The sequence below is a fragment of the Delphinus delphis genome, chromosome 3 (genome assembly GCF_949987515.2).
Source record: "Delphinus delphis chromosome 3, mDelDel1.2, whole genome shotgun sequence".
NCBI lineage: Eukaryota > Metazoa > Chordata > Mammalia > Artiodactyla > Delphinidae > Delphinus > Delphinus delphis.
The window spans coordinates 110,626,671-110,654,636 of NC_082685.1; the positions used below are offsets into that span (position 1 = coordinate 110,626,671).

Consider the following 27,966-nt stretch of genomic DNA (forward strand, 5'->3'; position numbering starts at 1 on the left):
AAGAAGGTACCGACATGTGAGAATCTGAAAGGTACCACACTCCAGGCAAAGGGGACAGCCAGTGCAAAGGTCCTGAGGTAGGAACGAGCTTAAGGGCTGTTCAAAGGACAGAAAGAGGTGAGCAGGATGCAGATGTTTCTCAGGGCTTCCTTGGGGGTAACTTAGCCCTCCCTAATGCTGGGTTAAGTGGCTTTTCTCTGTGCCTCTACAGTGCCCTCTGTGACATCTATTATAGCACTTAATTCCTTTAGTGAGGATTTGTCTGTCTCCCTCACTGGTCGAGGGGCTGACCCAAGGCAGGATGGTATCATTTTCCTCTTCATATTTCCCAGAGCTTAGCTGTGTCTGGCTCACAGACGGTGCTCAATAAATATTTGAAGCAGCATAAATGTGTACTTTTTGGAGGAAAGAAGAAGATGGGAATCTGGGCCCCTGAGTTCAAGACTCAAATTTGGAAGTAACAAGCAAATCACAAAAATTTTCAGCTCCTAAAATTTTCCCTGCATGTCCGAAAGAGTACAATGAGGTAGTTTTGCAACTATTCAAGTTTCCTTCTTTCTATCAGGTGTCTCCCAAATGTGTATTTGTTTTCTCATTCATCAGATATTTATTGAGCTCTTACTACATCCAAGGCATTATTCTAGGCACATGGGTATGAAAGCGAATAAAGCCAAGTCTCTGCCCTTGTGGAGCTTGTATTCTAGTTTGTGGGGAGGAAGTGAAAAACAAATATTTTTTGACCAAAAAATGTATGGCAAGTGGTGACAATTGCTATCGAGAAAAATAAACAGAGTAAGGGGGATAGAGAGTGTAGAGGAGGGTGCACTGATACACGGGGTGGTGAGGGAAAATGAGGCCGTTTTGGGTCCTCTGGGAATCAGATGCCAATAAGGACATAGAATTGCAAGACTGGAGGGTGGGATGGGGTGGAAATGCTCATGAAAGTTAAAGGGGAGAGGGACCAGGAATGACAGGTAGAGCCTTCAGGCTGCAATGCAGGTCTGGCACCTGTGAAAGGGGAGGAGGAGATAGGACTGGGTAGGGGTTGAAACTGAGTTGTGATGAAGATCCAGAAATGCCTTGGTCCACCCGGTGGTGAGTTCTGGAGAGAATATCGTCCTCTGTGGTCCTTCATGCACAGTTGTCCTTTGTCAGGTCAACATGTCAGGCTTGTATACCCTTGCATTGCTCGGGCACCAGGTACAGGCTGGCCTAGGGAAGGTGTGACCTTGAACAAAGAGGTCCTCTGCAGCTTTGACCTTGAAGGAGCTGGGCGCTGGGGTCATATAACCCACAGCTGGGCAGCCTGTCCTTCCAAGAAAGGGCATCTGAGAGGCGAAACTCAGTGTCTGTGACAGGAAGCAATTGGAAGTGATGAGGAGTGACATGATCTACTTAGTTTTTCAAAGAGTCATTCTTGATAGTCTGTGGAGATTAGATCGCAGGGAGCCTAAGGAGGAAGCAGAGAGACTGCTTAAGAAACTTATTGTGTGATAATCTAGGTGAGAGATGATGGTGGCTTGGTCCAGGGAGGTGATGGTAGGAAGGCTGTGAGAAGCCGATATATTTTGAAGGTAGGTCTGACAGGCTTTGTTGATGGACTGAAAGTGGGCGTGAGAGGAAGAGAGGAGTCAAGGATTTGGGCTTGAGCAAAATCTTAGAAGCTGGAGCCGCCATGTTCTAAGATGGAAAATGCTGTGGGAGGAGCATGTTTAGGGGGACAAGAGAAGCTCAGGACCTTGTCTTCAGACAATGGCTGCTCCTAGGACATGGAGGGCTCTGGGGAATGTTTTTATGGGGTATCTGTCTATATAAGCAATTTTATTTTAAAAAGGTATCCAATCTAAAATGTATTTAAAAATTCATGGGCTCACGTGAGGTGTGGTGATCTGCCATGTGGTTTAGAAGAGCGCGTTGGAAAGTGGTACTTCTGTGAAGATGCTCATCTCTCCCGACTGAGGAATAGGAAGCATCTCTTCTTATTCTTTCTTGGCAAATGAACTACTTTCATATCTTCCACTGGGAGAAAAAGATAGCGATGCTGTCTATTCTTACTCTCAATGCCATGGTTTTTTGGAAACTGTTCGTATTGAAACGATAAGATCTTGTTTCTGTAGCTCCCTCGTCCCACTGATTTAGTGCTGGTTACATCAGGACTCCCGGTACCACATCACCCACAGTGTGGCCTGTGAACACTGGCTTCTGCGACTCTCAGAGGTGACTGCTGTGCTTCGTGGACGGTGACCACAGTGCCCGTCTTATGTGGGAACCTTGAATGACTGTTCCTTTTGTGGCAAATTTACTGTTGGGAATCTTACAGTGTGAACGTAGAGGAGCGCATCTTCCAACACCGTGCCTTCCTAGGACATGACGTCTCCGTGTTGACTCTGCAGCCACTTTCCACACAACTCCACAGGAGGCAGTGCTGGAAGAGAGGGGTCATTCACTCAGGGTTGTCCATCCCTCGTCTTGCACTACTTCATACCAACCTGGGAGGCCAGGACGGGGCCATATCCATCAGAGGCCAGGGGACATGGACAGGCATAGCCTGCTGGCCTTGTGCAGCAGTGTCTGGAAGTTCCTCAGCGTCTGAGGCATGGCTACCCCTGGAGGAGCCTGTGGAGGGGTGGGGTGACCACTGGGTGGCAGTGGTGGCGGGGGAGGGAGTAGCCATGTTTGAGGAAGGATGCTCAGGGTAAAGAGCACCTGTCGCTACCCCTGCTGTCCCCCTGGGCTGTGTCCCCTCACCACCACCACCACTACCACCCCCCACCCTGTGCTGAGGCTGGAACCCGCATAGATGAGGACTAACATGGGCCTCCATAGGCTGCTCAAAGCAAGGGCCGACGGTGGACCTTTGGCGGCCCAGAGCCCAGAACTTGTCCTGTGTCTGAGAAGAGTCACACACAGTCTGCACTGTACTGGGCAGCCCAATCTCACCGGATTCCGGGACAGAGATACTGTACCCAGCAGCAGGAGCTCTCCTGTCACCATTTGCCCCTCCTGGAACCGGGGCCAACAAGAGGCCCAGGGCTCCTTGGGGCCCTTGGTCAATGCCAGACTGGGGTGGAAGTGGGAGACATGAGAAAGAGGTGTACATTGTCACTGAGCACCTAGAAGGGAAGAAACCGGGACTGGGTCCCATGCTGACCTGTCCAGGCTGGGCGCACCCCTCCCGGATGGCATAGCTGGCCCTGAGCAGTCCTAGCCACTACAGAGGGACTTAGACAATTTTGAGGAAGGCGTCTCTGGTGACCAGAACCCACACAGACCGGGTCCCAATTTGGGGAACGCTGCCTGGACAACCACGGGAAGGCACACAGGGCCTGAACCCCAGGGTCCAGGGCAGCGACTGGCTTGGGTCTAAAGGTCAGGCTGATGTCAAGTGCATGTTCCTGGGGGTGGTCCATGCTGGAGATACAAATCTGGGGATCATCAGGCTTCTGGCAATGGCCTTATGGAAGGAAAAAGTTCTGAGGCCTCTATCCCAAACTCCATCATCTTACCATAAAATGTAAGAAGACAGTCCTCTCCTTCCTAGGGAGATGAAGACCTCTTAACAAGAATTACCCACATGGTGGTTTCTAGAACTTCCATAGCTTACGCTTATGCAAACCTACAAAGACCTCTGAGTCCTGAAAACAGAAACAGTTCACAATATGAAAAACCACAGGCCTGAACCTCCCTAGGAAGCAGTACCTGTGGGGAAGAATGACATTTTCATTCCCAGTGCCAGGCTGAGTGCAGGCTAATAAAACTTTCCCTGCTCTCTGAATGGTGTTATTTGTTTTAGTCTGCCGTCTGTTTAGTCAGGGGAATAATTAATTAACAACGAAGCCTGCTGTAAACACACCACAAGTGGCACTCAGTAAATATTTGTTGACAGTGATGAGGCTGTTGCTTACGTATACCATCAAATTAGAAACATAAAATTGTGGAGCTCTTTAAGCACGGTATTAGAGATGTGTCACCTTACAGACGAGAAAATTGAAGCTCAGAGAAGCAGAGTAATATATCCAATGTTGCATAGTGAGGTAGAGGCAAAGCTAGGACTTGCACCCCAAATACCTGATTCTAAATTTATTCATTGCTTTTTCTACTACATCACATGAGTGTTTTGCAATGTAGTGTTCTGCACAATTCATGCGTTGAGACATTAACCTTTCCAGAGAACAGTAAAATCTCGTTAAGTCAAAATAATTGGAAGGATGGGCAGGCTGAATTGGGGGAAAAGTTTGAACTATTTTCAAAGATATTCAGCCTTTTCCTTTCAAGGCCATGTAGTAAACTAGAACAAATAACCACAAAATGGGGCCAAATAGAGGTCTCACTGAAGCTGCTTGAAGGAACAAACAGGAATCATTTTCAAATGGTACATGAGCAGCTTGCAAATAAGTGATGACTGCTAAAAATATGTTAGGCATTTGGGGAAATAAATTTTTGTTAAAAGTACTCTAAATATTTCCCTTGAAAATGTACTTCATGCAAAAATTTACATAGGGAATGTTCACAAATCTGTCGCTCAAACCATGTGATAAAATGATTGTGCGTTTGGGCTTCCCTGGTGGCTCAGTGGTTGAGAGTCCGCCTGCCGATACAGGGGATACGGATTCGTGCCCCGGTCCGGGAGGATCCCACATGCCGCGGAGCGGCTGGACCCGTCCGTGAGCCATGGCCGCTGAGCCTGTGCGTCTGGAGCCTGTGCTCCGCAACGGGAGAGGCCACAACAGTGAGAGGCCCGCATACCACAAAAAAAAAAACAAACAAAAACAAAAAACAAACAAAATAAATGATTGTGTGTTTGATATAGTGGCATATAAATTAACCTCTTCTGTTTGGCTGTACTGGAATGGTTTGGCATTATTTCTGTAGCTCACAGCAGCACAAATTATGGCATCTGTCCCTCTCACTTTCCATCTCCTTAATTTTTCATCTATCCAAGGCCAACAGAGCCTCCAGCTGCTTGAAAACTGGAAGCATTTTCTGGCTCTTCCTTTCCGTCACCACACTCCCACCAATTTTGGCCGAATGACCCTGCCCTTTCTGTCACCATCTGTGAGAAATCTTTGTATTTGGCTGCCTTTCTGTCGTTTTCTGTTCAAACACTAAATATTCATTTGTTCCTGAAGATGTTTAGAAACACTGGTCCTGGTTATCCCAAACTCTGTGGTTTAACACACTCTCAGACTATTCCTGAAGCACTTCCCAGGGCTCCTCTATTTTTCTCTCTTCAAATTGACTCCTTCCTCCTCTACTGTGTAAGAATCAGAATTGTCTACCTGGCACGTAACACACGGAAGGTTCCAGACTGGCTGAGTGGATGTTACTGACTAACAGGGAGGCTGTTTGGGAAAACAGTCTGAATAATGTTCTCAGCCAGCCATTGTGCTCAAAACTGGGGAAAATGATCTCTGGAGGAAGAAAAAAAGAGGATCCGGTTGGAGAGAGATAAGGCTTTCCTTGCTGGGTGGGTTGTCCAGGATGTAATTCAAAGATCCATGTATCTTAGGGAAAAACTGATCAAAACAAATAAAGAGAGCTACAGCTGTTTCTGCCGTTTAAAGTTACAGTTTGTTCTGATGAAATAGCTTGAGTTCAAAGAAAAATAGAACGCCTCCTGCATTCGACGCTGGTGCTTTGCTGCCCCCCTCTGGAGAAATTGGGAACTGAAGTTTTTGATCCCTTCCTGTCCGGTTCTGTCTCCGTTATAGGTCTGCATCGGCTTGGCTCCCTTACTCAAAGGCGCTTTGCTACAGTGTAAATAAGTATCAGGTCATAAACTGCAAGCAGTTTACTCAGTGAGTTTACATCGACTCTGAGGAATGCAGGGATCTCTATTTCCTGGCAGGAGGATGAACTCCATAGTTTTGTGAACCATCTGTCCTGGTTCCATTCTCCTTCTACCAAGAATCCAAGCAAAAGCCATCTTTCCTGGTAGCCTTGGACTAATAGGAAATTCTTCCTGACTTGACATCCTGCCTTTGGAATCTTACCCTTAAAAGGGAGAGTTTAGACTCTGGATCTCTAAGGTCTCTCTGGCTCTGATTCCATAAAAATATCTTTACCAGTGAGAAATGTCTGTTTAACACAAGGAAGCTTATAGGTATTGAATGAAATTTCCCTTTTAATGAACAAGATTTCTGGAAATAAAATGAATGCACTTGGTGGAGGGATGAATTTCAAAAAAAATTTTTCAAAATATGAAATATGCCACTAGGAGTCACTGTTGACATACAGTTTCATTCCAGTGTACCTTCAGTATGTATATTTCCTCTTGAGGGAAACATTTTTAAAATCAAAAGATATAAGAAAAATTAGGGGTTACAGTGTTTTGTATGGCAATACAAGTTCTGAAAAGAATATTAAAGGGGCATGCATCTTACACAGTAGTAGGTTGAATAAAGGTATCTATTACCTATGAATGAAAGTATTAAATATTGAACCTGATTTGAGAATGAAAAATGGTAGATAGCAATTGGTAAAAAAAAAAAGTGACTTTCACTCTTTTCTTATTTCACCTCAGCCATATGCAACCTCTGAGAGTCTTGCTGCTTTGAAAAGAAATTATGGAAATTTCTTTTTCCTTTAAATACTGCTGCCTTGTCCTTTAAAACTCTAGCATGCTTGTGTCTTTTTAAATAGAAACTGAGGTTATACAAGACTTGGCAAATTATAGAACAGAAATAAGATTCAAATACATCCAAGATAAGTCTCATTGCTCCTTTTATTTTAATAGCTGAAGAGATTAGAATTTCCAAACAGCTATACCAATCCATGAATGTTTAGAAAGAAATATGAACTCTTTCCTCATACATTGAGTAGCCGTTTATTCTAATGCTCTTACATCTTCAGGCTTGAGCTTTCAGAGTAGGTACTACCAGGTAAAAATATACTTCTCAATCTAGGAACCCCAGATAGAGTTTGGAGAATCTCTTTTTCTTTATTATATATTTTTTAAAGCTACCAAAGTAACACAAGACCATTGCTCCCCAGCCTTACTGGAGGGAGGTATTTAGGTGGATCCAGCCTAGAAAAAGATGGAGAGAGCCTGGGTACCCATCCCTTCTCAGCCTCCCCATTGGTCTGAATGCTTCTTAGTGGTAGAAATGGGTCAGAAAAGTGAGGGAACAACTCTGGAACTCTGAGCTTTGAATATTTACTGATCAGGTCCCATAGGACTGATTTTCTAAGAAAAAACTTAAAGGAATAGCAAAGTCCCCATAGCTGGTGTCCCATAGCAGTGTTTTTCAATCTGTGGGTCAAAACTCATTAATGGGTCATAAAATCAATTTGAGGGGTCTTAACCAGCATAGTATTTTATTAATGAAATAGGACAGAAAGGAGTGGAATAAAAAATACCAGAATGGATCACATTTTATTTCAATGGTTGTACATGTACTTTACTGGGTCGTTATATCAATATAAATTGTGTTTCTTATGAAGGGTCATCTTCAGAAGAGCTTGGAAGTCACTTTCCTATAGCACTTTGTCTGTCCCTGTCTGGTTGCTGAGCCATTTATGACAGCTCACATCTCCTCCTCCTTACTAGCCTGCAAACTTCTTGAAGTGGGATTAATGTCCAAATTACTTTTCCTTGGCCACAGTGATTTCCTTAATACCGTGTACATGGTGGGTGCTTAGTAAACCTGTTTAATATTTGCTTCTTATTTATTTTGCTTTCAAGTTATAAATATATACTTTTCAAAATTGTCAAGTACTATTTGTTTTGTTACATGTAGGCTGGGGTTCATATAAGCATTGCCTTTTAACCATCTTTTCCTTATTTTTGGAACTGTGGCCCAAACATAGACTTCCAAGCATAGAGGAGGTCACTGAAAATGGGTTCCGCTGAGGCTATTATGCAGATCTGAACTTCTGTTTTTCAAAGAGCTCTCTCAGCTGCTGCTCGGTCGTGGCTTCTTTCTGCTGCATAAGCTCGGCTGTTCCTTTGGTCACTCCCCAGGCATCCGGCTTTGACATAGAAGGGTTGTACGGCCTGCCTGAGGCTATCCGAAGATTCTCCCAGTATTCCTTCCTGGCCCTGGGGGAACAAAACACACAGCAGGAGACTTCTCCCTGAGCTTCCCTCTCTAGGTCGCAGAGCTAAGACACCACTGTAGAGCTGTCTTTGGACTCTTGAGAGTGTGTCCATTGAAACACACTTATCTTTTTCTTTCAGAATCTGTAGGTCTAAAGTTACTTTGAATTTCTTCTTTTTACATACACATAGGTTCAAAAGCTAAGAGTTTAGAATAGGGACATTTTCTATCCAAATTACCCTACCTCTCCATCCTCACTTTCTGGCATTCTACTTCCTGAGCCAGCTGAGCCCACATTTGCTGCTCTCCCCAAAGCCAGTGTTGCTTCTGCACCTCTCACCCTGAGGATCCCGCCCCAGCCTCCTTTCTATTTCCCTTGTCTTCCAGCAGAGATTTCCTCACAGGTTTCCCTGTCTCGAGGCTACTAAAACTTGCAAATCTAACTTTGTCTTGGACCCCTTGAGACCCTCCAGGCTCCTCACTGCCTTGGGATGAGGTCATCTCAACCTCGTGAGCATGAACAAAGGCCACCTCCTGTTCCTGACCTGTGTCTTTACCAAATTCTGAATCCAATATTCTCAAACTTCTAGTGTCTCAGCACCTTGTCCTCTTGCCACATCTCAGTGCTTCCCTCTAGGCTGTTCTCCTGTCTGGCCATCTAATTCGTCCTTCAAAATTCAGCTCTGGTGTTAGCTCTGTAAGAAATTCTTCACCAACCTTCCCACCTTTCCCCCTGTGGGCCATTAGTACAGACTCCACAGCACCTGTGCACATCTTCATCCTTAACTTACCATACCAGTTTGAACTTAGCTGTTTATTTCTCTGCCTACTAGACTGTTACCTCCTTGGGGACAGGCCTGTGCCTTGTCCAACGTGCTCCCTCAGCAACCACAACGGTGCCTGACATAGTTGTGCTCAACTAATGTTCACTGAACAGAGGGAAACTGCTCCCTCTGCTTGGGGTGCATCCTCCACCCCCTTCTTTATCCCGTGGAAGCCTACTCAGCTCTTCAAAATCCAGCCCCAACGTCCCTTCTTCTAAAGTATCTATTAGGTAGAGATAGTTATTCTCTTCTCTTCATTGTTACTTTTTTATCCATGCCTCTACTCAAGCAGTTAACTACATCACCTTTCTTCTCCATTTTCCCCAGTAGACCGCGAGATTCTCTTAGCCAGGGACCACAGCCTTTCATTTCTATACTCCTAGTGCCCTGCACATAGCCTGATGTGAAACTCTGTTTATTGTTCCTGTTCCCCACTGGAATGTAAACTCTGTGGGTAAAGACATGTTTTATCTCATTCACCACTGTCTTCCCAGATCTAAGGTTCGTGCTTGGCACAGAACGGGCAATTAATACTTGCTGTACTTAAATCCTAACAACTGATTCACTGTTAGTGTCCACCACATGGATGGTGCTTTCCTAGAGTGTGAAATCACATTTTGTTGCAACTTACATGATTTATATTCTATATTCTTAAAGCTTTCCCCAAAAAATCACTCCATAAAGTTACATTATAAACACCTCTATGAGAGAATTTAAAGAGGATAACCGATTCTTTACCATTACACAGCAAATAGGCTGCAGTTTTGGTAATGACCTCATTTGGACATCTTCATAATCTAAATGAGTTTGGTTTGGCAAATACAGTTTAAGGTTCTTACCTTGCTCTGATCCAGGGTTTGGTGTGCATGTCCAAACCACTTCCCCAGCTGCCATGTTTTTCTGAGGCTGGTGGCAAAAATCCCCTTTCCGGGGCCAGCTCCTCTGCAATCGCCCTGATGTGGTAGGGCTCAAATCCACAGCACCCACCTATGTACCTGACCCCCAGGTTGTAGGCCTCTCTGGCGTATTTTTGAATATCCCATCTGGTGGCAACTCTGGGCTCCAGTCCTGTAATAAATGACACTCTGCTTAAATTAAAAATAGATATTCAAAACAAACAGCTATAATAAATGTGTAATTTTCAATAAATGAGTTAGATAAGTTGTCAATATTTAGCTCCTAACTCTTAAAAACTATTAGCTATTTTGCATTGACATATCCAATTTTAAATACTGTGACAGCCGGACTTCACGATGATTCCCAATGATCTCGGCCCTCTGATGTTCTCACCCTTGTGTGGACCCTCCTGTATTATGTCAGGTTGGTCTGTGAGACCAATAGAATATGGCAGAAGGGATGGTTTGTGACTTCTGAGGCTAGGTCATAAGAGACATTATGTTTTCTGCCTTGTTCTCTCCTGGAACGTTCAGCCCAGTTGCCGTGTTGTGAGAACACTCAGATACCACAGTGGAAAGTCCATGAGCTAAGGAGCTGAGGCCTCCAGTCCACAGACAGAAAAAAACTGACCCTGACTCCCAACAACCAACTGAGAGAGCCTGCAAGTAGATCCCCCAGCTCCCATCAGGCCTTCAGATGACTATAACCCTTGCTAGAGTCTGGACTGCAACGTATTAAGAGACTCTGAGCTAAGCTGCTCCCAAATTCATGACCTGCAGCAACTTGAGATATAATAAATATTTGTTGTTTAAAGCCACTAAATTTTGCAATAATTTGTTCTACAGCAATAAATACCACAAATGCCTTGCCGTTCTTCTTCTATGGTTCTTCTAGACGGAGTATTTTCCAGGGTCCCTCTAGAATATGGGGTAAGGACCTTAGAATGAAATAGGAGGCTGGCCAGGGTCTGGCCCCGCTCACCCGTGGCTTGATTCTCCAGGTAGACTCACCCCCACTTCCCACACAAGCTTTATCCCTCTTCCCAGACTGCAAGTATTACCCCCTTCATCTGCTTGGTCTCTTCATTCAAATCTGTTACACAGTAACCCAATGATGGTAACTTCCCTCTGCCCCGCAAACTCAGATATTGCTAGAATATCTAAGCAACATTCAGAATAGGAGAAAAGTATCTCGGCGATAACCTGGTCTAAATGACTTATTTTTTCTGATGAGAAAATTAAGATCTGGGAGAACTAAGAAATTTTGCTAAGGTTCTGCATCTTAGCAACGGAGCTGGAACCAGAAACAGAATCTTTGCTGATCCTACCCAGGAGGGCATCCTTTCTGCCAACTTCAGGTATGACGAATTGGTTGTCTACCTAGGTGTTGACTGACCTTTGATTTTACATTTAAGTTCAGAGGTCTTTTTTGCTTGCCGGTCCTGTCTTTTCCTAATGTCTAATTTAAAAGTTTTGGGTTGCAAGGAGAGAAGCTGGGGGCAAGATATGAGGGGATATGCAGCCATTACTTTACATGATAAAGCTCTATGGCTAGAGATTTCTTTGGAATTTGTCAAACATAAAGACCCTGAGATGATTTATAAAACGTCTGTCTTACCGAAGGGGAATTCTGGCAGGTCGATAAATCCCTGTTTGCCGCAGTCGGGGGTGTGGTAGGCCAAGGGCTGACTCATCAGGTGGGCTTTCAGTCCCGCGGCCTCCAGGCCTTCTTTCATGAGCTTCACTGTTTGTAAGCTAGTTGTGAGGTCAAAATGGCAGTTCACGCCAACGATGGAAGCTCCTGCAAGTGGGAAGAACATTTGAGCTTTAGGGATTCACCAGGTACCAATGGGCCTGACTCTCCTCTCACTCAGGGAGCTTTTATTTGGAATGGTGAATTGGAAGTATGGCACCGGGTCCCTGCAAACTTATCTCACCCTTGGGCAAGAATGATTAGTAACAGGCATCAAGCCCTTTCTGCGAACAGTGCTTTGAAGAGTCAGCTATAATTGAAGTGTCGTTTATGCACACTTGGCTGTCCATCATTTTTTGAAAAATATAATCATTATTAGAGGTTTTTTTAACTTCAAATTTTAGTAGTCATGTAAAAAAATCATTATTGGACTGTTCTTTAACTTCAAATTTTAGTAGCCATTTTTTCAATCTTTGACATTTTATTTGCAAAGCATGATAATTTTTCACGACTCCCAGCTGCCCCATGGCACCTGTGGTTACGACTCATCTGAGGGATAAATCAGTGTTTCCTTTTATCAGGCCAATTTAACAATATTATTAAGTTTCTTGGGCATAACAGCAGAGTGTAATTTAGGAAACGGTTTTTCCGAAACTTTCGTACAAGTGAAATCATATAATATGTGTCCTTTCCTGAATGGCTTATTTCACTTAGTACAATGTTTTCAAGGCTCATCCCTGTTGAAGCATGTGTCAGAATTTCATTCCTTTTTATGGCTGAATGATATTCCATTGCATGTACGTACCACATTTTGCTTATCCATTCATTAGTTGGACACTTGGGTTGTCCGACAAAAAGGACTTTTTTGATGAACTCATGGCCTAGGATTTTGTAGCTGGGATATAGAGATGCCAAGAACAAGGAAAGGGAAGATTCATTCTGGCCACAATGAGAGCGGCACCAACATCCAGATTCCAGGAGCAGCAGAGCTGATGCTACACGCTGTGACCTCCAGTGTTCAGTGGCAGGCGTCTTAGTGGTCCTCACTGGCCTGGGCCTGCAGTTCACTCTTCATTTTTGTTCCAATCTGGCCTCACTTCCCGTCATTCCTCTGAATCAGTTTTTGTTAAGGACACCGATGACCTCAATCTTGCCAAGTCTGGTAGTCACTTCTCTCTTCTCATCTTACTCAACGTCTCGGCAGCATTCAACCTCGTGGCACTCTCTCCTTCATCGATACTCCCCTTCTCTTGGCTTCTGAGAACTTCCCCCACTCTCTGAGTGTTGCCCCTACCTCCCTGGCTGCTTTTTTTTGAGTGTTATGTGCTGACCCCTCCTCAAGGCTAAACCTTTCAGTCCTGTAGTGTCCCAGGATCCCACTGAGCCATCTTCTCTTCTGCATCTACACTTCCTTTTCAGCCCCAGGCTCTCAATACCATCTATATCCAGACCTCTCCCAAGCTTCTCTCTCTAACTCTGACCTTTCCACTGGGTTCCAGACTGGTATATTCAACAGCTTACTGAACAGGGTCACTTGGGTCTTGACTACCTTTTTCTTCTTTTCTCTTTCTTTCTTTCTTTCCCTTTCTTTTCCTCCCTTCCTCCCTCTCTCCCTCCCTCCCTCCCTCCCTCCCTTCCTTCCTTCCTTCCTTCCTTCCATCCATCCGTCCGTCCTTCCTGGTGTCCTGGAGCCACAGTTTCTCTTTCCTTGCTAGATATCATTACATTAATGAAGTCATCACATCTTGGCTATTTATTGATGTCTATTAGGTATAAAGATCCTTGTAAGGGGTTTTAGAGAAATATAAATGAAGGACACCAAAGATTTTATAATTTAGCACAGGGCTTCCCAAGGTTTGCTCTATGAAAACAAGGTTCTATGACCAATTAAACTGGGCAGTAGTTATTTACTGTAGTCCCTTCTTGGAGACTGCCAGTACACACGAACACGTCAAAGCCTCTGAGAAGTTCTGCAGCCGAGAGGCTGCTTAACGTGGCTTAACACAGCATTTTCTATCCGTGTGTAACTGCAGAACCCTATTAACAGTCTCACAGATTAGAAAATGTCATCTGAGGACACGCTAAATGTGCGACGCAGCTGCTGAGAGGAGGAAGTGATTACTTGGGGTAGGGATGACTATGTCAGGGCACATGGAAGTTGAACTAACATTGGAAGATGGACTAGATTTGTGAGACGGATATTGACTAAGGACCTATCATGTGCTGGGTGCTGTGCTGGGCACACGGTACTCCGTGCTGAGCCAAGCAGACATAGTCTCTGCCCTCTAGGATTTTACCATCAAGTGAGAGAGCCAGACATTCAAGACATAAACGAATGAGATAACTGGGGAGTTCTGTGAAGGATAGAAACAGGGTACAGTGAGGTCAAGCACTGTGGCCACTCACTCTGAACAGACCGGCAGGGGAAGGAGTAGATGCAGGCCAAGAATCCCTGCCAATTAACAGCTGGGATGATGAGGGCCTCCTCTCATCTTTTTGAAACATATTAATTTGGTTTCTCCCCCCATTTCTAATATGTAGAATAAAAAACTTAGGATTCTACAATGTCATTCCTAAACCTAAATAATTATTATTAGTGACAAGTATGAAGTGACTTTCATGAACTATTAAGAGTTGGATAAAGATGAGAAATTAAACAATTAGCCAATCAAAATCTCTGTTCCACACAGTGAGTCAGACTCTTCCACGGACACTGTGTTATTCCTCAGGTTGAAAATGAGGTAGCTTTGAAAAAAGTCTGTGAATTTTCCCTAATTGAAATGAGACCCAATATTAGGAATGGAAATTATATGAAAAGGTAAATTAGGTGCTCCATGTCTCACATCAAAGGATTTGAAAATTTATTGTACCAATTACAAAAAGTAAAACATACCAGTTGTTTATGAGAATGGAAAAACTTTGGCAAAGAGGGCAACTGACTTAAAAGTTATTAATGTCTAAAGACCTCAACTTCAGATAATTTAAAATAAAACATAATTTTTCCTAATGTTCCTTTTGATTTACTAAAATTCTTCTCATTTCCAGGTGTTAAACCTTCAGCGTAGGTCTAATTGCCCATTTCAAAAGGCTGGTATGTCTGTGTATGTATTTTTTTTTAACATTTTTTTCTCTTTGGGACTCAATAATGATATTATAGATATTCCTAAGAAAGTAAATTAATGGCTTTCCTGTAACAAAAGTAGTATATAGTGATTCATAGATGGACCTGCATTTGTATGTCATTTAAAAGACACACTAGGGGCTTCCCTGGTGGCGCAGTGGTTGAGGATCTGCCTGCCAATGCAGGGGACACGGGTTAAAGCCCTGGCCCGGGAAGATCCCACATGCCGCGGAGCAACTACTGAGCCTGCGTGTCTGGAGCCTGTGCTCCGCAACAAGATAGGCCGCGATAGTGAGAGGCCCGCGCACCGCGATGAAGAGTGGCCCCCGCTCGCCGCAACTAGAGAAAGCCCTCGCACAGAAATGAAGACCCAACACAGACAAAAATAAATATAAAAATAAATAAATAAATTTTAAAGATAGACACACTAATTGCAAACTGGCCAGAACGCATCATCACCTGCTTTCACCAGGCGCACTGCACATTCGCCAGGGGCCACACCGTGTAAATCTCCCTCTGGGCCGATGCACATGGTTGCTGCCACTGGTTTTCCAGATGCTTTCAAGGCTTCAACTGCCCATACAGCCTCTTCAACGTGTTCAAAATACTGAAATAAGTTAAAGTCAAGATACTTTTAATCTTGTTTCTTCCCAAATAATTTGAAAACTTATCCTACTGTGTATTAACTTAATTATCCTCAGATGGGTGTTTTTCAAACTCTGAGTTGTGACCCATTAACATTTTTAAAACAGAACAGAAAGGTGATTTCAGCAACTTACAGCCCACAGGTTTGAAGAACACTATGTTACATTAACTGAATCACATTTAGTTGAAGCCCTAAATTGGAAAAACATTTCAAAACTAAATATTACAGCTACTAGTCATGACTGGTGCCTAACCCCACATGGTCCTCATGAGAGTAAAAGACAGAGAAAATGTCCTAAGTGTCCTCGTCTCATCTTAGATCGTATATGTTTACCTCTGCGATCAAAAAGTCCACGTTCTTCTTCATGAAGACCTCTAACTGTTGCTGGAAGACTTTTTTGACTTCAGTTTCCCTCTTGCAGCTAAGGTACGAAGGTGTCTGGCTTACACCTCCTGCCACCAAGGCGTCTCCCTCATCAGCTACTTGCCGGGCAATATCACAAGCAGCTTCATTGACTTTCTGCCCCTAAAATGGATGAATTTATGATACGTCTACATTTTCATGTGAAATTGAAGCAAAATTGTTATTCAACGTCCAAATCTCAGTTGTATGTTATAATAGTGATTTTATTCCAGAAAACGACAGTGATGGAATAGTTCAGTGCTTTATGGAGTTGAGCAATTTGCAGTAACAACATTGCCAATAACAGTGATTAAGAAAAAAATTTAATGATGGTATTTAGGATATTATATTATACCCAAGATCTGTGAGAGGGTAAAAGTCCTTACATAAAAGGATCTGGTATCTTCCAATGCCTAAGCTGCACTTAGAAGAATACCTAGCAAATAGTGGTGATGATGATAATGATTTGCTTTTATCATTAATAAGAATAAAATTCAATTTAAATTACTACAGAATTCATGACTTTTTGTCATTATATATTTTTTCAACAGATACATGTATCACAAGTCAGGTCTTTTCTAATTTTTTAGACAATATAAATTGATGTTTGTCCTCAAAAAACCCCAGTACTATAGATCACACAGACTCATGTAATTTTAGAATGCCTTTTTCATTTTAGAGATGAAGAAATTGCTGATTTGATGGGATAAGTAAATGGTTTGCCCAACATCACGCAGTTGATTGTAGCTGAGCCTGGAAGATTCTAGGTTCACTGACTCCTGGCACATATGACCTTTCTCCTATACTGTGTCACATTAACAAATTGTAAAGATGTAAGAGTTTCGGACTTCCCTGGTGGCTCAATGGTTAAGAATCCGCTTGCCAATGCAGGGGACACTGGTTCGAGCCCTGGTCCGGGAAGATCCCACATGCCGCGGAGCAACTAAGCCCACGACCCACAACTACTGAGCTTGCGTGTCACAGCTACTGAAGTCCGCGCGCCTAGAGCCCGTGCTCCTCAACAAAGAGAAGCCACCGCAATGAGAAGCCCGCGCACTGCAACAAAGAGTAGCCCATGCTCGCCGCCACTAGAGAAAGCCCGTGGGCAGCAATGAAGACCCAACGCAGCCAAAAATAAAATAAATCAATCAATAAATAAAATTAATTTTTAAAGAAGATGTAAGAGTTTGTAAGGATACTCCTTCAGCAACTTAGTCAAGAGACTGAGAGAATCATTAATAGTTAAATACTTCTTTGATCTGCTTCATTAAATGCCTTTCTGTTAATTTGAGGGACGCTAGCTAAAACCTAAGAATATTATTTACACGTATCTCGTTTCTGTATTGTTTAAAACAAAACAGAACTCTAAAGCGGCTCAACACTTTTCTCTATGAGAGCTTTGGTAATGACACACGTGTCTACTGTGTCCTTCTAAGAGCGCCATGTGTGGTGTTACTCACAGATATTTTCTCTGCAACATAGTTTCCCCTGTTCTCCAGCTTGTCTTCACTGGCGTAGAAGGTGAAGGTCTGCATGACATTCGATCCAGCTCTGAGGAATTCTCGATGAAGCTGGCGAACTGGGAGATTGAATGAGGGAAAGGTATTCATTGTTAAGTTTATTAGTCTGTGATGCTTTCAAAAGGCTCTCAGATAAACAACTATGAAAATAGCTGCTTAAATTCCTGGTTGCCTGGCATTTGCTCATCCTGGGGGCAAATGAGGGGTGGATCTGGAGTCTCTTGCCAGGAGAAAGAGATTATCTCTGCCATGGATGTGGGGTGAAGGGAAGAGGGAGGTCCCACAGAGGAAGAATCATCTCAGTGTTTTTGCCAGGCAGAGAAGATGGGGAAGGACATTCCCTAGAGAGGGAACAGCCCGAGCAAAGACAAGGAGGCAAGAAAAGTCTTGGCATTTGGGGGAGTGACAAGCAGTCTGAGTGGCCGGAGTTGAGGATATGCTGGAGAAGTGGTGGGAGATGCACTTGGAAAGGTGGGCTGTCAGAGTGTAAAACAGCCTAGCACATCATCCCAAGGAGTCTAGGTGCCAGACCACAGGTATCAGTGTTTTTGTTTGTTTTTTTAATTTATTTTATTTATGTATTTTTGGCTGCATTGGGTCTTTGTTGCTGTGCGCGGGCTTTCTCTACTTGCGGCGAACAGGGGCTACTCTTGGCTGTGGTGCACGGGCTTCTCACTGCAGTGGCTTCTCTTGTTGCAGAGCATGGGCTCTAGGCACGCAGGCTTCAGTAGTTGTGGCATGTGGGCTCAGTAGTTATGGCTCACAGGCTCTAGAGCACAGGCTCAGTAGTTGTGGTGCACGGGCTTAGTTGCTCCACGGCATGTGGGATCCTCCCGGATTGGGGATCAAACCCGTGTCCCCTGCATTGGCAGGCGGATTCTCAACCACTGCACCACCGGGGAAGCCCAACTCAGTGTTTCTGAAAGATAATTCTGGTAGTAGAGTGGAATAAGTGTCGGAGAAATGTTCGCAATCTAGGTTCATGGGTGAATACCACGTGGCGAAGCTTTCATTGGCTGGAGGAAATATGGTGGGAGGTTTCTTTTTTTTTTTCCCCATATAATCAAATGTATGCAATTTAAAGAGTTATCCTTTGCTCTAAAATAGTGGTCCTAAACCTTGGTTGCCCATTAGATATCCTGCAAGCTTTTCAAAAATTATGAAGGTTAGTGTCAAATCCACATATATTCTAATTTAATTGGTTTGGGGTAAGGCACAAGCAATTTTTTTTAAAGTTTTCCCAGCTGATTCTTATTTTCAGTTTTGTTGAGAATCACCATTCTAAGAGAGCAGGAGGATGTTTCTTCTATAAAATGATATTGAGACTTAGATGGTGTTTTGTTTTTGTCAGGAGAGATGACTGGACAGAGTAAGAAACCAACAGTCGTATATCGAACCCTAAAATTTATTTTGAAATTTCAGAGACCTATAAAGGCTGCCGGTCTGGGAACAACTACATTAGACACTAGGAAATTATTAGGACACTGGTGTTCTTAGCCCTTCAGAGGCTAAGACTGGAGATTAGTTTGGCATCTTTGCAACCCAGATGCCTAGTAGAGTGCCAAGAACATAGGAAGCTCAGTTTTTGTTTATAAATGGACAAAAAGGTGAGGCCAAAAACGCTTTTGAATTTCAGAGAATGGATTTCTAAGCTTGAAGCCAAATCTCTGCTTTTAAAATCATGGAACCTTTTGTTCTCAGTGGGAACTTAAAAGCATGCCTAAATTAGGGAGTTTCGAAGTTGTTTTAATTAGCAGCAGAATCAACTGAAAAACCTTATATACAGTCAATCAGATAAACACAGAGTGCTGAGGTTGGAGCAAGGGAGAAGGGACTACAGACTTGGTATCTGGGACAGAATGGTTTATGAATAAGAAGTCCACCCAGCTGGCCCTTTGATGGATTTCCAGAGGCTGTAAAAAAAAAAAAAAAAAAAAAAAAACAAGCAAAAACCCTGGAATGGTGTGCAAATTGTTTACCTGTATGTACATTGTATAGTGCTCATAGGGTCTATAGTCTTTTATCAGATTTTTTCAGAGGGCAGTGAGTCAGAGAGGTGAAGACAACCTTTTCACTCTTAATAGATTTGATTTGATTTGATTATTCCATCATGCTTCTTAAAAATGCCATGCTTTTCAAAGTGTGACCCTACTAGACTCACTTGGGGACAATTAAAAATTCAGATTCCTCAAACCCCTCCAGACCCAGGGAAACTGATTCAAAGCCGATTCCTCTGAGCGCAAGAACCACAACTTTTGGCATAAATTTTAGTAGGAGAGTTAGTCTGGTAATTTCTGAATATCCTTTCAATTTCTATTTTCTGTTTCCTCTCATCATAAAACGATGAGTTTTCATCCTCTAGCCAACAATAGGGTATGACCAGTTCACATGACAATGATACAACTTCTGCTAATTAATTATATTCATTTTATGGCTTTACGCTCTTCATATACTAGTTTTATGTTAGCATCACAGAAGCTAAATATTACCAACTTATGTGTGTGTGTATATGTATAAAACATATGACCCAGACATATATGTACAGAATATAGATATTACCTTGTACACTTACTTGAGAAATGCAAGTCTTTGAAATTCCACAGCAAACTCTAAAAGGTCAGATAAAAATTTGCAGTATTTCTTCAGTGGGACAATAAATTTGCAGTAAAATCATTTGGCAGCAAAATGTCACCTGAACTAATGTGAGGATATTTATAATTGTATCCTATTCAGTGTGGGTAGCATATATTTTGATGCAAAAAGAGTATTCATGTGTTTAATGGGGCGTAGGGGAGCACTTCAGACCCTAATAAAAGCGTTATGCAATATGTAGCATATGTAACGTATTAACTTTCTAAAATTCCCACAAATTCTGGATTCTAAGATGCATTTGGCCCCAAAAGGGCTTGGATAAGGAATTGCAGACTTGTAGCATAACCTTCCCTTTCTCACTGCTTCCAGCACTAAAAAGTCAAGTCCAGGCACCACTCCTACAAAAGTGTTTTGGGTGCCATCCAGTCTACAGGGAAACTTTTCAGGGTCTATATGAATTCTAGTTATTACCCAGTCAAAATTAGAAAAGTACCTGCAAAAACAAATTCATTTGCATAAAGTAGCATGACAATGACCACCGCTCTCATTTAGAGCATGAATGTTTTAAACGCATTTCATCACCCCCCACCCCAGAAAAGGTTAAATACATCCAAGGTCGTATGAAATGGTTCTTTGAAGATAAGTTACAAGCAGATTTGTCTTTTCTGATGCGTCCTGTAGTCCACTGTGTTTGACAGATTTTGAACTAGGCACTGGCAGAGTTGAAGATAGGGGATTTCAGTCTGTAGCAGAAAGGATTAAATCTGATGACTCAGTATCATGGAGTTTTCATTAATTCTTGGAAAGCAAGGAGCTCGCAGAAGAAAAAGTAGAGCAAATGCTCAATACATGTAAATAAGCTCAAAATATTCAAGACACAAATGGCCAAGAGATCAAATGTGCTGTTTCTGCATTAATAAAATCAAAGAAAATCGGTATCAGAGCAGTTCCTCTTGAGCTCCTCTAATGTGTGACTTTAAAAAAGTAAACGTGACTAACAAAATTGAAATTTGCAGTTTAAACAACAGTCTTATTTTGTTTCCATGGCAAAGTTTGGGCAAAGGTAGTTTATCGTTAATGTCAGTTTGGCCCAAGAAATATTTCATTCTGAGTTTAACCCAGCAAGCAGACCTTAAGAAGCAAACCATAGATATATTAGAAATTCTCACTCTCAGGTCTTAATTACGCCCTTGTGTTCCTTACATCCCTTCAACACAATGCTTCTGAAAGTGGGGTTTACCTTGCCATCATTTGGAGACAAGTATTATGAATATGCAGGTTCCTGGACCCGTCACAAACCTAATGAAACCAAATCTATAAGTGGGGTCTGGGAATTTATTATTTTTAACAAACTCCGCTGGTGAAACTAAAATTTGAGAACTCTTGTTGGTTTAGCTTCCAAAGCTTACTAATTGCATTTTTTTTTTAAGGGTAGAACACAGTATTATTTCTACGTTTATTTGGGAATATAAAAGTTGCATGCATTTGCTAGGTTTCATAGTGTGACTGTGACTCTTCTACTTTGGATACTTTTTAGGGACAGTGTGATTTGAACACACTTCTGTACTTCTCTAGCAGTAATAGATTAATACAACCAAGAATATTACCAAGAGGGGAAGCAACTCACTCAAGTTACTAACAAGAGCGAATAGTTGTAGTGTTTAACATGAGCCAGGCACTCTTTTGAACACTGCACATATCATTTATTTAATCCTCATAACAACTTTATGAGGTAGATGTCAATATTATCTCGGTTTTCTTAGCTAAGTAATTTCCCCAAGGCCGCACAGCCTAGTGGCTGTGTCAGGATCTGATCCAGTTCGTCTGGATCCAGAGTCTGTACTGGATCTCAAAACTGTACTGTCTCTCAGTTTATGTTCTTGGTTAATTTCCATCCTTCGTCACTGAGTTTATTGGAATACGCTCTTCTTTAACGTAAAAAACATCTGTTTATTATCTTATACAATATTCACAAGAACTCTGGTTTCCTCTGAAAGATTTAAATTCTTTCGAAGTGTTGGTTGCTGACGGCTCCTGGCTGAGACCCTTCCTAGGAAGTGCCCTAGGCCAAAGGGCACGCCTTTGCCCAGGATTCAGCCCTCTCCTGGAGGAGGGGAGTGCTGACAGCTTGTGTTAGTAGGGGGAAAACACAAAGACCTAGCCTAGCCGCCTTGCCTCAATCTGGGACAACTCTGAGGGGCCTGTGCAATTCCAGAGCTCCCTGAGAGATTGGCTGGGGTCTCTGTTACAACTCTTCGCAGCTTAGTTCCAGGTCCTCCCTTTGCCCAGTCCTGCTTCCCTCACTCCCTTAGTTCATTCCCAAGAGTAGAACCCCTGAGCACAACTCTCTACTTCATAATGTGTTTTCTGAGTGGTCTGACCTGCAAGAGTTGAAGCCAGAACTAGTCATGGGAAATAACTCTGAAGGCATCATTTTAGAGTCAGATCTCCTTCTGACTAGCTAGTAATGAGCACCCACACGTCACAGGTGATGGAGCTCCCAGCATGCTCTAGGGGTACAACTATTAAAACCTCAACCTGTAGTGAATTAGGATGAGGTACCCTTGGAAGGGAATGCACTAGCCGGTGCACTATGTCAGATGTTTGAGAGGTCCAGGGGAAGTAGGAACTATAAGGACTCCAGAGCTAGATGGCTATTGTTGGGTACCACCAAATACTGGAGAAAGACAATGAAAGGCTACAGGTGAGTCATCACCGATTTCAGGCAATGTGTGAGAGTCTGAGGATCTTCTGGGTGGTATGTAAAGAGACTCAGTTCCTGTTGCTAGAGAACAGAAAAACTGAGGCTCTGGCCCGGGACTAAATTACATAGGGAGCAGAGTTCTCAACTGGGAAAGCATTTTATTGCCAAAAGTTAGGGTCTGATTAGGAAGAAATGGGACCCTCAGATCTGGAATAAAGACATATGGGTGGATTAACCCATTAGCCTTGAAAACCTACATCCCTCAGAAGTCCATGGACCTGCAAAAGTGACCCATTCCTCCCTTTTAAAGATTAAATCTTCGCTATTCCTTAAGGCTGATACGGAGGCCCTAAGGGACAGCATTTATCCCCTTCAGATTGCATCCTACCTCCTCTCCTGTCCATAAAAGATTTGTGGTCAAAAAAGTAAAGTGAGAATCAGGTTTGTGGGTGCAGGTGCAGGTTAGGTAGGTAGTTGAACAGGGTGGTGCTCGTATACAATGAATGTGACTAGTTGGCAGATAGATAATGGAAGAGGGCTTATCTGCAAGATGATGATTGATGCTGTATCATGCAACTTACAGTGGGTTAAGGAGGGAAAGTGGACTTGTGGGGGAGAATGGCTAAAACACACTTAAATGGTAGAGCCAGAGCCGTGATGAGATTGAAGAATAGGAGCACTAGAGAAAGTGAGCAGAAAAGATAGGAGGGGGTGGTCAGAGAATGTGGTATTTGTCCTTGAGATTTCAGAGGTGGACAGCTATTGGCGATGGTGAGGTCTAGGAGAGGGTTGCTAAGGTGGGAATGGAGGAAAAGTTTGCTGGAGATGAGGAGGAGATCAAGGCACTAACAGGAAGAGTGCTGGATGGATCACATGTATGGATGTTGAAGTCAACTAGAGTGTTGAAGAAGGGAGGGGCAGAGAAAGGCAGTGAGCCAGGTTCTAGACTCATCTAGAGTGAGGATCAGCGAACAAGAGGTAGATATAGGGCTTCCCTGGTGGCGCAGTGGTTGAGAGTCCGCCTGCTGATGCAGGGGACACGGGTTCGTGCCCCGGTCTGGGAAGATCCCACATGCCGCGGAGCGGCTGGGCCCGTGAGCCATGGCGGTCCGGAGCCTGTGCTCCGCAACGGGAGAGGCCACAGCAGTGAGAGGCACGCGTACCGCAAAAAAAAAAAAAAAAAAAAAGGTAGATATAGATGACAGCAACGGGCCATTGGTACTTACCCAACAGGCAAACCTGTACTTATGTACCTAGCACAGTGCCCCGCAGGCAATAATAAATATTTGGATACCACGGCATGAATGTATCTGTTTGATGGCATGCTTCTAGACTTGGGCCAACATAGTGGTCTTTTATGAGAGCTTAGAATATAGCTGTGCACCAACCTGCTTCTGGGTGTTCCACAGCAGCTTCTGGGGTCCAAGGTCCTGCCTTCACATAGCCCCTCTTCTCCAGTGCAAAGACAAAACCTCCATCTCCAATCATGACCTCTCCAGAGTTTAACCGTTCTAGGATGCCCTAAAATTACAGAAGAGGAGGAAGAAAAGGTGTTACTTGAATTTTTAAGACAATTTTCTACCTTTAGAACTTTTGCTATCATATTCTTGAGAAGTATGATTTCTTTAGAATTCTCAGAAAATATCTATTTTATACAGAAATTTGTGACTATATTGAGAATCACCAGAATGCTAATATATTGAAAGTTTGTGTATCCATGTGTATGTGACAGGGATGGGGTCTTTCCGAACACATTAAAGAGTATTTGAAGAATATTGTGGGAGGATGTTATGTTTGAATAAACATCTTCAGAGGGATTAGATGAAAAGGTTTTGTTGTAAAGCCTCATTAGATGAAAAGCTTTTGTTGTAAATAAATACTTAAGCACACCTTCTTAAAATGGTGATTGTTAGTCTTCCTTCTTATTCTATCAATAAACTAAAGAGAGGATTGTATTTTATAAAGTTGAAGTGGCATACAATGCTATTAAGGCATTTTGAGACTGAAAAGTCAAAAGATATTTGGTGAAGACAGAAGGAAGGAGATACTACCACAAAGAGGGCCAAATCAATTAAAGACTTCTGTCTCTGGTGTTAAAATTCAGTTTCCATAATAGCAGCTGCATTATGCTGTCCAGGAAGTTACGAGTATGCACAGCCCCCTCTCTACAAGTGAGGGAACAGGAAAGAGACAGGTAAATAAAATATTTGTAAACTAATTTCTAATCCAACCTCCATACCTATTCCATTTACAGTACTATGCAATAATTACCCTGGTGTTAATAGAGAAATTTTGAACTTAATATTTTTAAAGGGCTTTGTGACTTAGAAAGTAATTTTCTAGTGTAACCATTTTTTTTTTAATTTCAAAAACTCATAGCCTTTAAAAATAAAAGGTACCCTAATTCAATTTAGGTCACTCTGATTTTACAAATGAAGAATTAAGGTCCAGAGTCTCTGAGTAATTTATACACGGTCTTCCAGTTGCAGTGTATATGGCCTCCTGATTCTTTTATCCTTAAATGGTATCTAGATTTGATTTTAAATGGGGGTGGGGAGGGGGGGATAGCTCTGAAAAGGCCGTGTAAAGTAATCACTTGGAATGTACTTACCTGTTGTGTTCCATTTATTACTAATAATGGTTGACAGAACAAATGCTGATATAACAAGGGTTACAAATTCTGTGAGAGACATTCGTAGGCTTTTCTGTCTTAGGTCCTCACCAACTTCTGCCTCTCTTCCACACCATTTTGAAACTGGTGCTCAGAGAAAAGAAACATCTGACATTTCTACCTTAAAGCAGTGAAATAGGACTATGCTATATATTCTTGAATAGCCCTTCCACATAGAAAAAATGTCAAGTGTACAAGTCCATGAGATAACAGATACAAAAATATAGAATTGATCACATGTAATTTTGAAATCCAAATACCTGTCATGATTACAATGTGTCTAAATGTCACATTTTAGATTGACACATATACACTAATATGTATAAAACAGATAACTAATAAGAACCTGTTGTATAAAAAAATAAAATAAAATTCCAAAAAAAAGTCACATTTTAAAACTACAACTTTGATCGTTATGACCCAATTAACAAGAAAAATAGATATATTGCTAGTCGGTGCAGTTGTATAAAAACATGAACAACAGTCAAATAAATGAGATATGACTGGCTACTAATTTTCATTTGGGTGACGTAATTCATGATATTTTATTCGATCACCTAGCAACTCTCATTGGACTCTTGTGTGTGTTTTCAAACTTTAGTAGCACAACACTTAAATGCACAGCATAGCTAAGAATCTGATATTTGGTGGCAGAGTGGCTAGCGGTGATTCAATTACCATGCTGTACATTAGTTTATTGAACAATTACATCAGGAAGAACACTCTCTTAGATTCTACTGCATTTTTAAATTACCTGAACTTCAGACTTTCTTGTTCCTAAGCTAAGTGGCTTTTTTTTTAAATGGAATGTGCTCTGAGAAAATGCTCAAGATATTGTTTGTGAAAAAGTGTTGCAAAGCAATATGTGTAATATCAGAATTTTTGTTTAAAAAGTACATATTTGCCTAGACAATAGACTAGCAGAATATACATCAAAATGTAGTAGACACTGTTCTTAGTGGTTTTCCTAGTTGTTTACAATGAACTTGTGTTAGTTTTGTAACATACGTTTTAATTTTAATCAGAAGTATAGAAGTATTATTGTCCATATTTTAACAGTGACATAGGCATGGAAACAAGGTTACCAAAGAAACTTTTTTTTTCTTCCCATCTTATGTCCATCTGTTGCTAAAATAATCCTTTAAAATGTTTCATTTTGTGAGTTTGAGTCTGGGGTAGTGGATTAGGATTTATGGCAATGTAAATCGGGCCAAACCAAGAAAAAATTTAAATCTCTATGGGAATCGTCCTTTCCAGCCTACATCAGCTATTCCTTTAGTAGATATATGGATTGGCAAAATTCTCCACCTAACTGAACAGGTGACAGCCTATAATCGTTTGTCATCTCAGCATCTTAAATCCTGGGACTGCATGGCATTTAAAAAAATTAATTGAATTAATGTTTTTCCTTGTGTGGAGGTCTTTTTAATTTGAGGCGGGGTCAGCCCTTTAGAAACTAGGTACAGCCCATTTCTAAAGGGATGGCTGGCAATGAATTTGGGAGGTGGACCTGCCCCCACAGTCCTTACAGCTGCAGGAGTACAGTTGGCCTGGCCCTGTCTCCTTCGCTGCCATTCCCTGGGCCTCTGTCTGCCAGGCATGGAGTTGGGTGCTTTGACACCCAAGGCGCAAGCATATTCCCTACTCCCTCCGTCCTTCTCTTCCCACTCCTAACCATAGTCCTACTCTCAGTGTATCCATCCATCCATCCATCCATCCATCTCCGGCCCCCGCACCGTCCCCCCCCCCACCCAGTAACTAGACGAAGGCCCACAATCTGGACTGAAACACTCGTCCCCAGGGAAGGGCGGGCTTGTTACTGGGTTTTTATTTTTAAAACTTATTAACAGTCCTTCCTCAATATCTTACGGCCATTGTGCTTAATTTTTCTGAAACTGTCTTTTCGAGGCCCGCACGGTGCCCTGTTCTGTGATCGCTGAAACCAAACTGCGGGATGAAAACTTACATCATCCAAACAACGCCAGAGCCCTAGGGCTGCGGCGGGGCGGGCTGGTGGGTGCAGCGAGAACCCTGCAAGGTAGGGGCCCTGAGACCCTAGGCGCCTGTGAGTGCGCGGGCGGGAAACGGTGGGAGACCGGGCGCGCGCCTCCCTGCCCTGCAAGCGCTGGGCGTCAAGGGGCGAGCGCGGTGGCACGGGCACAGACCCCAGAGGAGCCCGGGGCACGCAGCAGGGCGACCCCGAGTCCCACCGCCGTGGGGAAGGGAAGTCGCACCTGTGGGTCTAGGAGCCGCATCACGGGGGAGTGCTCAAGACGTTGGGAGTCTCAGCTCTTTGGGGGCGCTCTGGAGTTGGGGGGTCACATAGTTCTAGAGGGCGCTCTGGTCAGGGGGCAGGAGTGCGGACTCAGAGGCACCTTGGGGTTCTGCAGCAGAAGTCCTGGGGGGCCTTCTGGTCACAGTCAGGCTCTAAGGGCTCCTCTGCACTCCCCGCGGCTGAGATGCAATGCGGGGCTGGTTTGTGGATCGAAACTCAGAGCTTTGGCCGGGATGGACAGCGCCCTTGGGTCCCCTGCAGACTCACCTTTTTGGCCTTTTTGCCCCCGACTGGTGCCATCTTCGTGGTGTCCCGGACGGACGGTACTTAACACGGATGAGGACCGGCGAGGCGAGCGTTTCCCCCTGAGAAGCCCGGAGCTGCACGGTGGCAGCAGCCGGGCTCTTTATATCCGCTGCTCCCGCGGGGTGGGTTTCCCCACCCCCGGTGCGGTCCAACGCGGGCCTCGGGCGGGGAACACGCCCACCAGCCCTTGATCCCGGCCTGTCGCTGCTTGGGAACCTGCGTGCGGAGGAGGTGATCGAGATTGTTCTGCCAAAATGGGTGAAACCATCCAGAAGTA

General features: G+C 43.2%; 1 protein-coding gene across 1 annotated transcript; it reads right to left on the reverse strand.

The window, feature by feature from the left end:
• Positions 1-7,289: 7,289 nt before the first annotated feature.
• On the reverse strand, positions 7,290-27,783 carry LOC132423471 (betaine--homocysteine S-methyltransferase 1). The gene is made up of 8 exons (XM_060009250.1): positions 27,651-27,783; positions 23,826-23,958; positions 17,082-17,200; positions 15,553-15,744; positions 15,033-15,180; positions 11,378-11,560; positions 9,703-9,931; positions 7,290-8,041 (listed from the first exon to the last, which is right to left on the reverse strand). The coding sequence occupies exons 1-8, from the start codon at positions 27,681-27,683 to the stop codon at positions 7,858-7,860; spliced, it is 1,221 nt and encodes a 406-aa protein (XP_059865233.1). The 5' UTR covers positions 27,684-27,783; the 3' UTR covers positions 7,290-7,857.
• Positions 27,784-27,966: the final 183 nt, after the last annotated feature.

Bases quoted from the DNA above. Each gene is read 5' to 3' on its own strand.
- LOC132423471 (XM_060009250.1), bottom strand. From the start codon at position 27,683: ATGGCACCAGTCGGGGGCAAAAAGGCCAAAAAG. The intron at 15,745-17,081 runs GTGAGTAACACC...CATCCATTTTAG, and splicing joins ATGTTGCAGAGAAAATATCT to GGGCAGAAAGTCAATGAAGC. The intron at 15,181-15,552 runs GTAAACATATAC...AACTTATTTCAG, and splicing joins TGGACTTTTTGATCGCAGAG to TATTTTGAACACGTTGAAGA.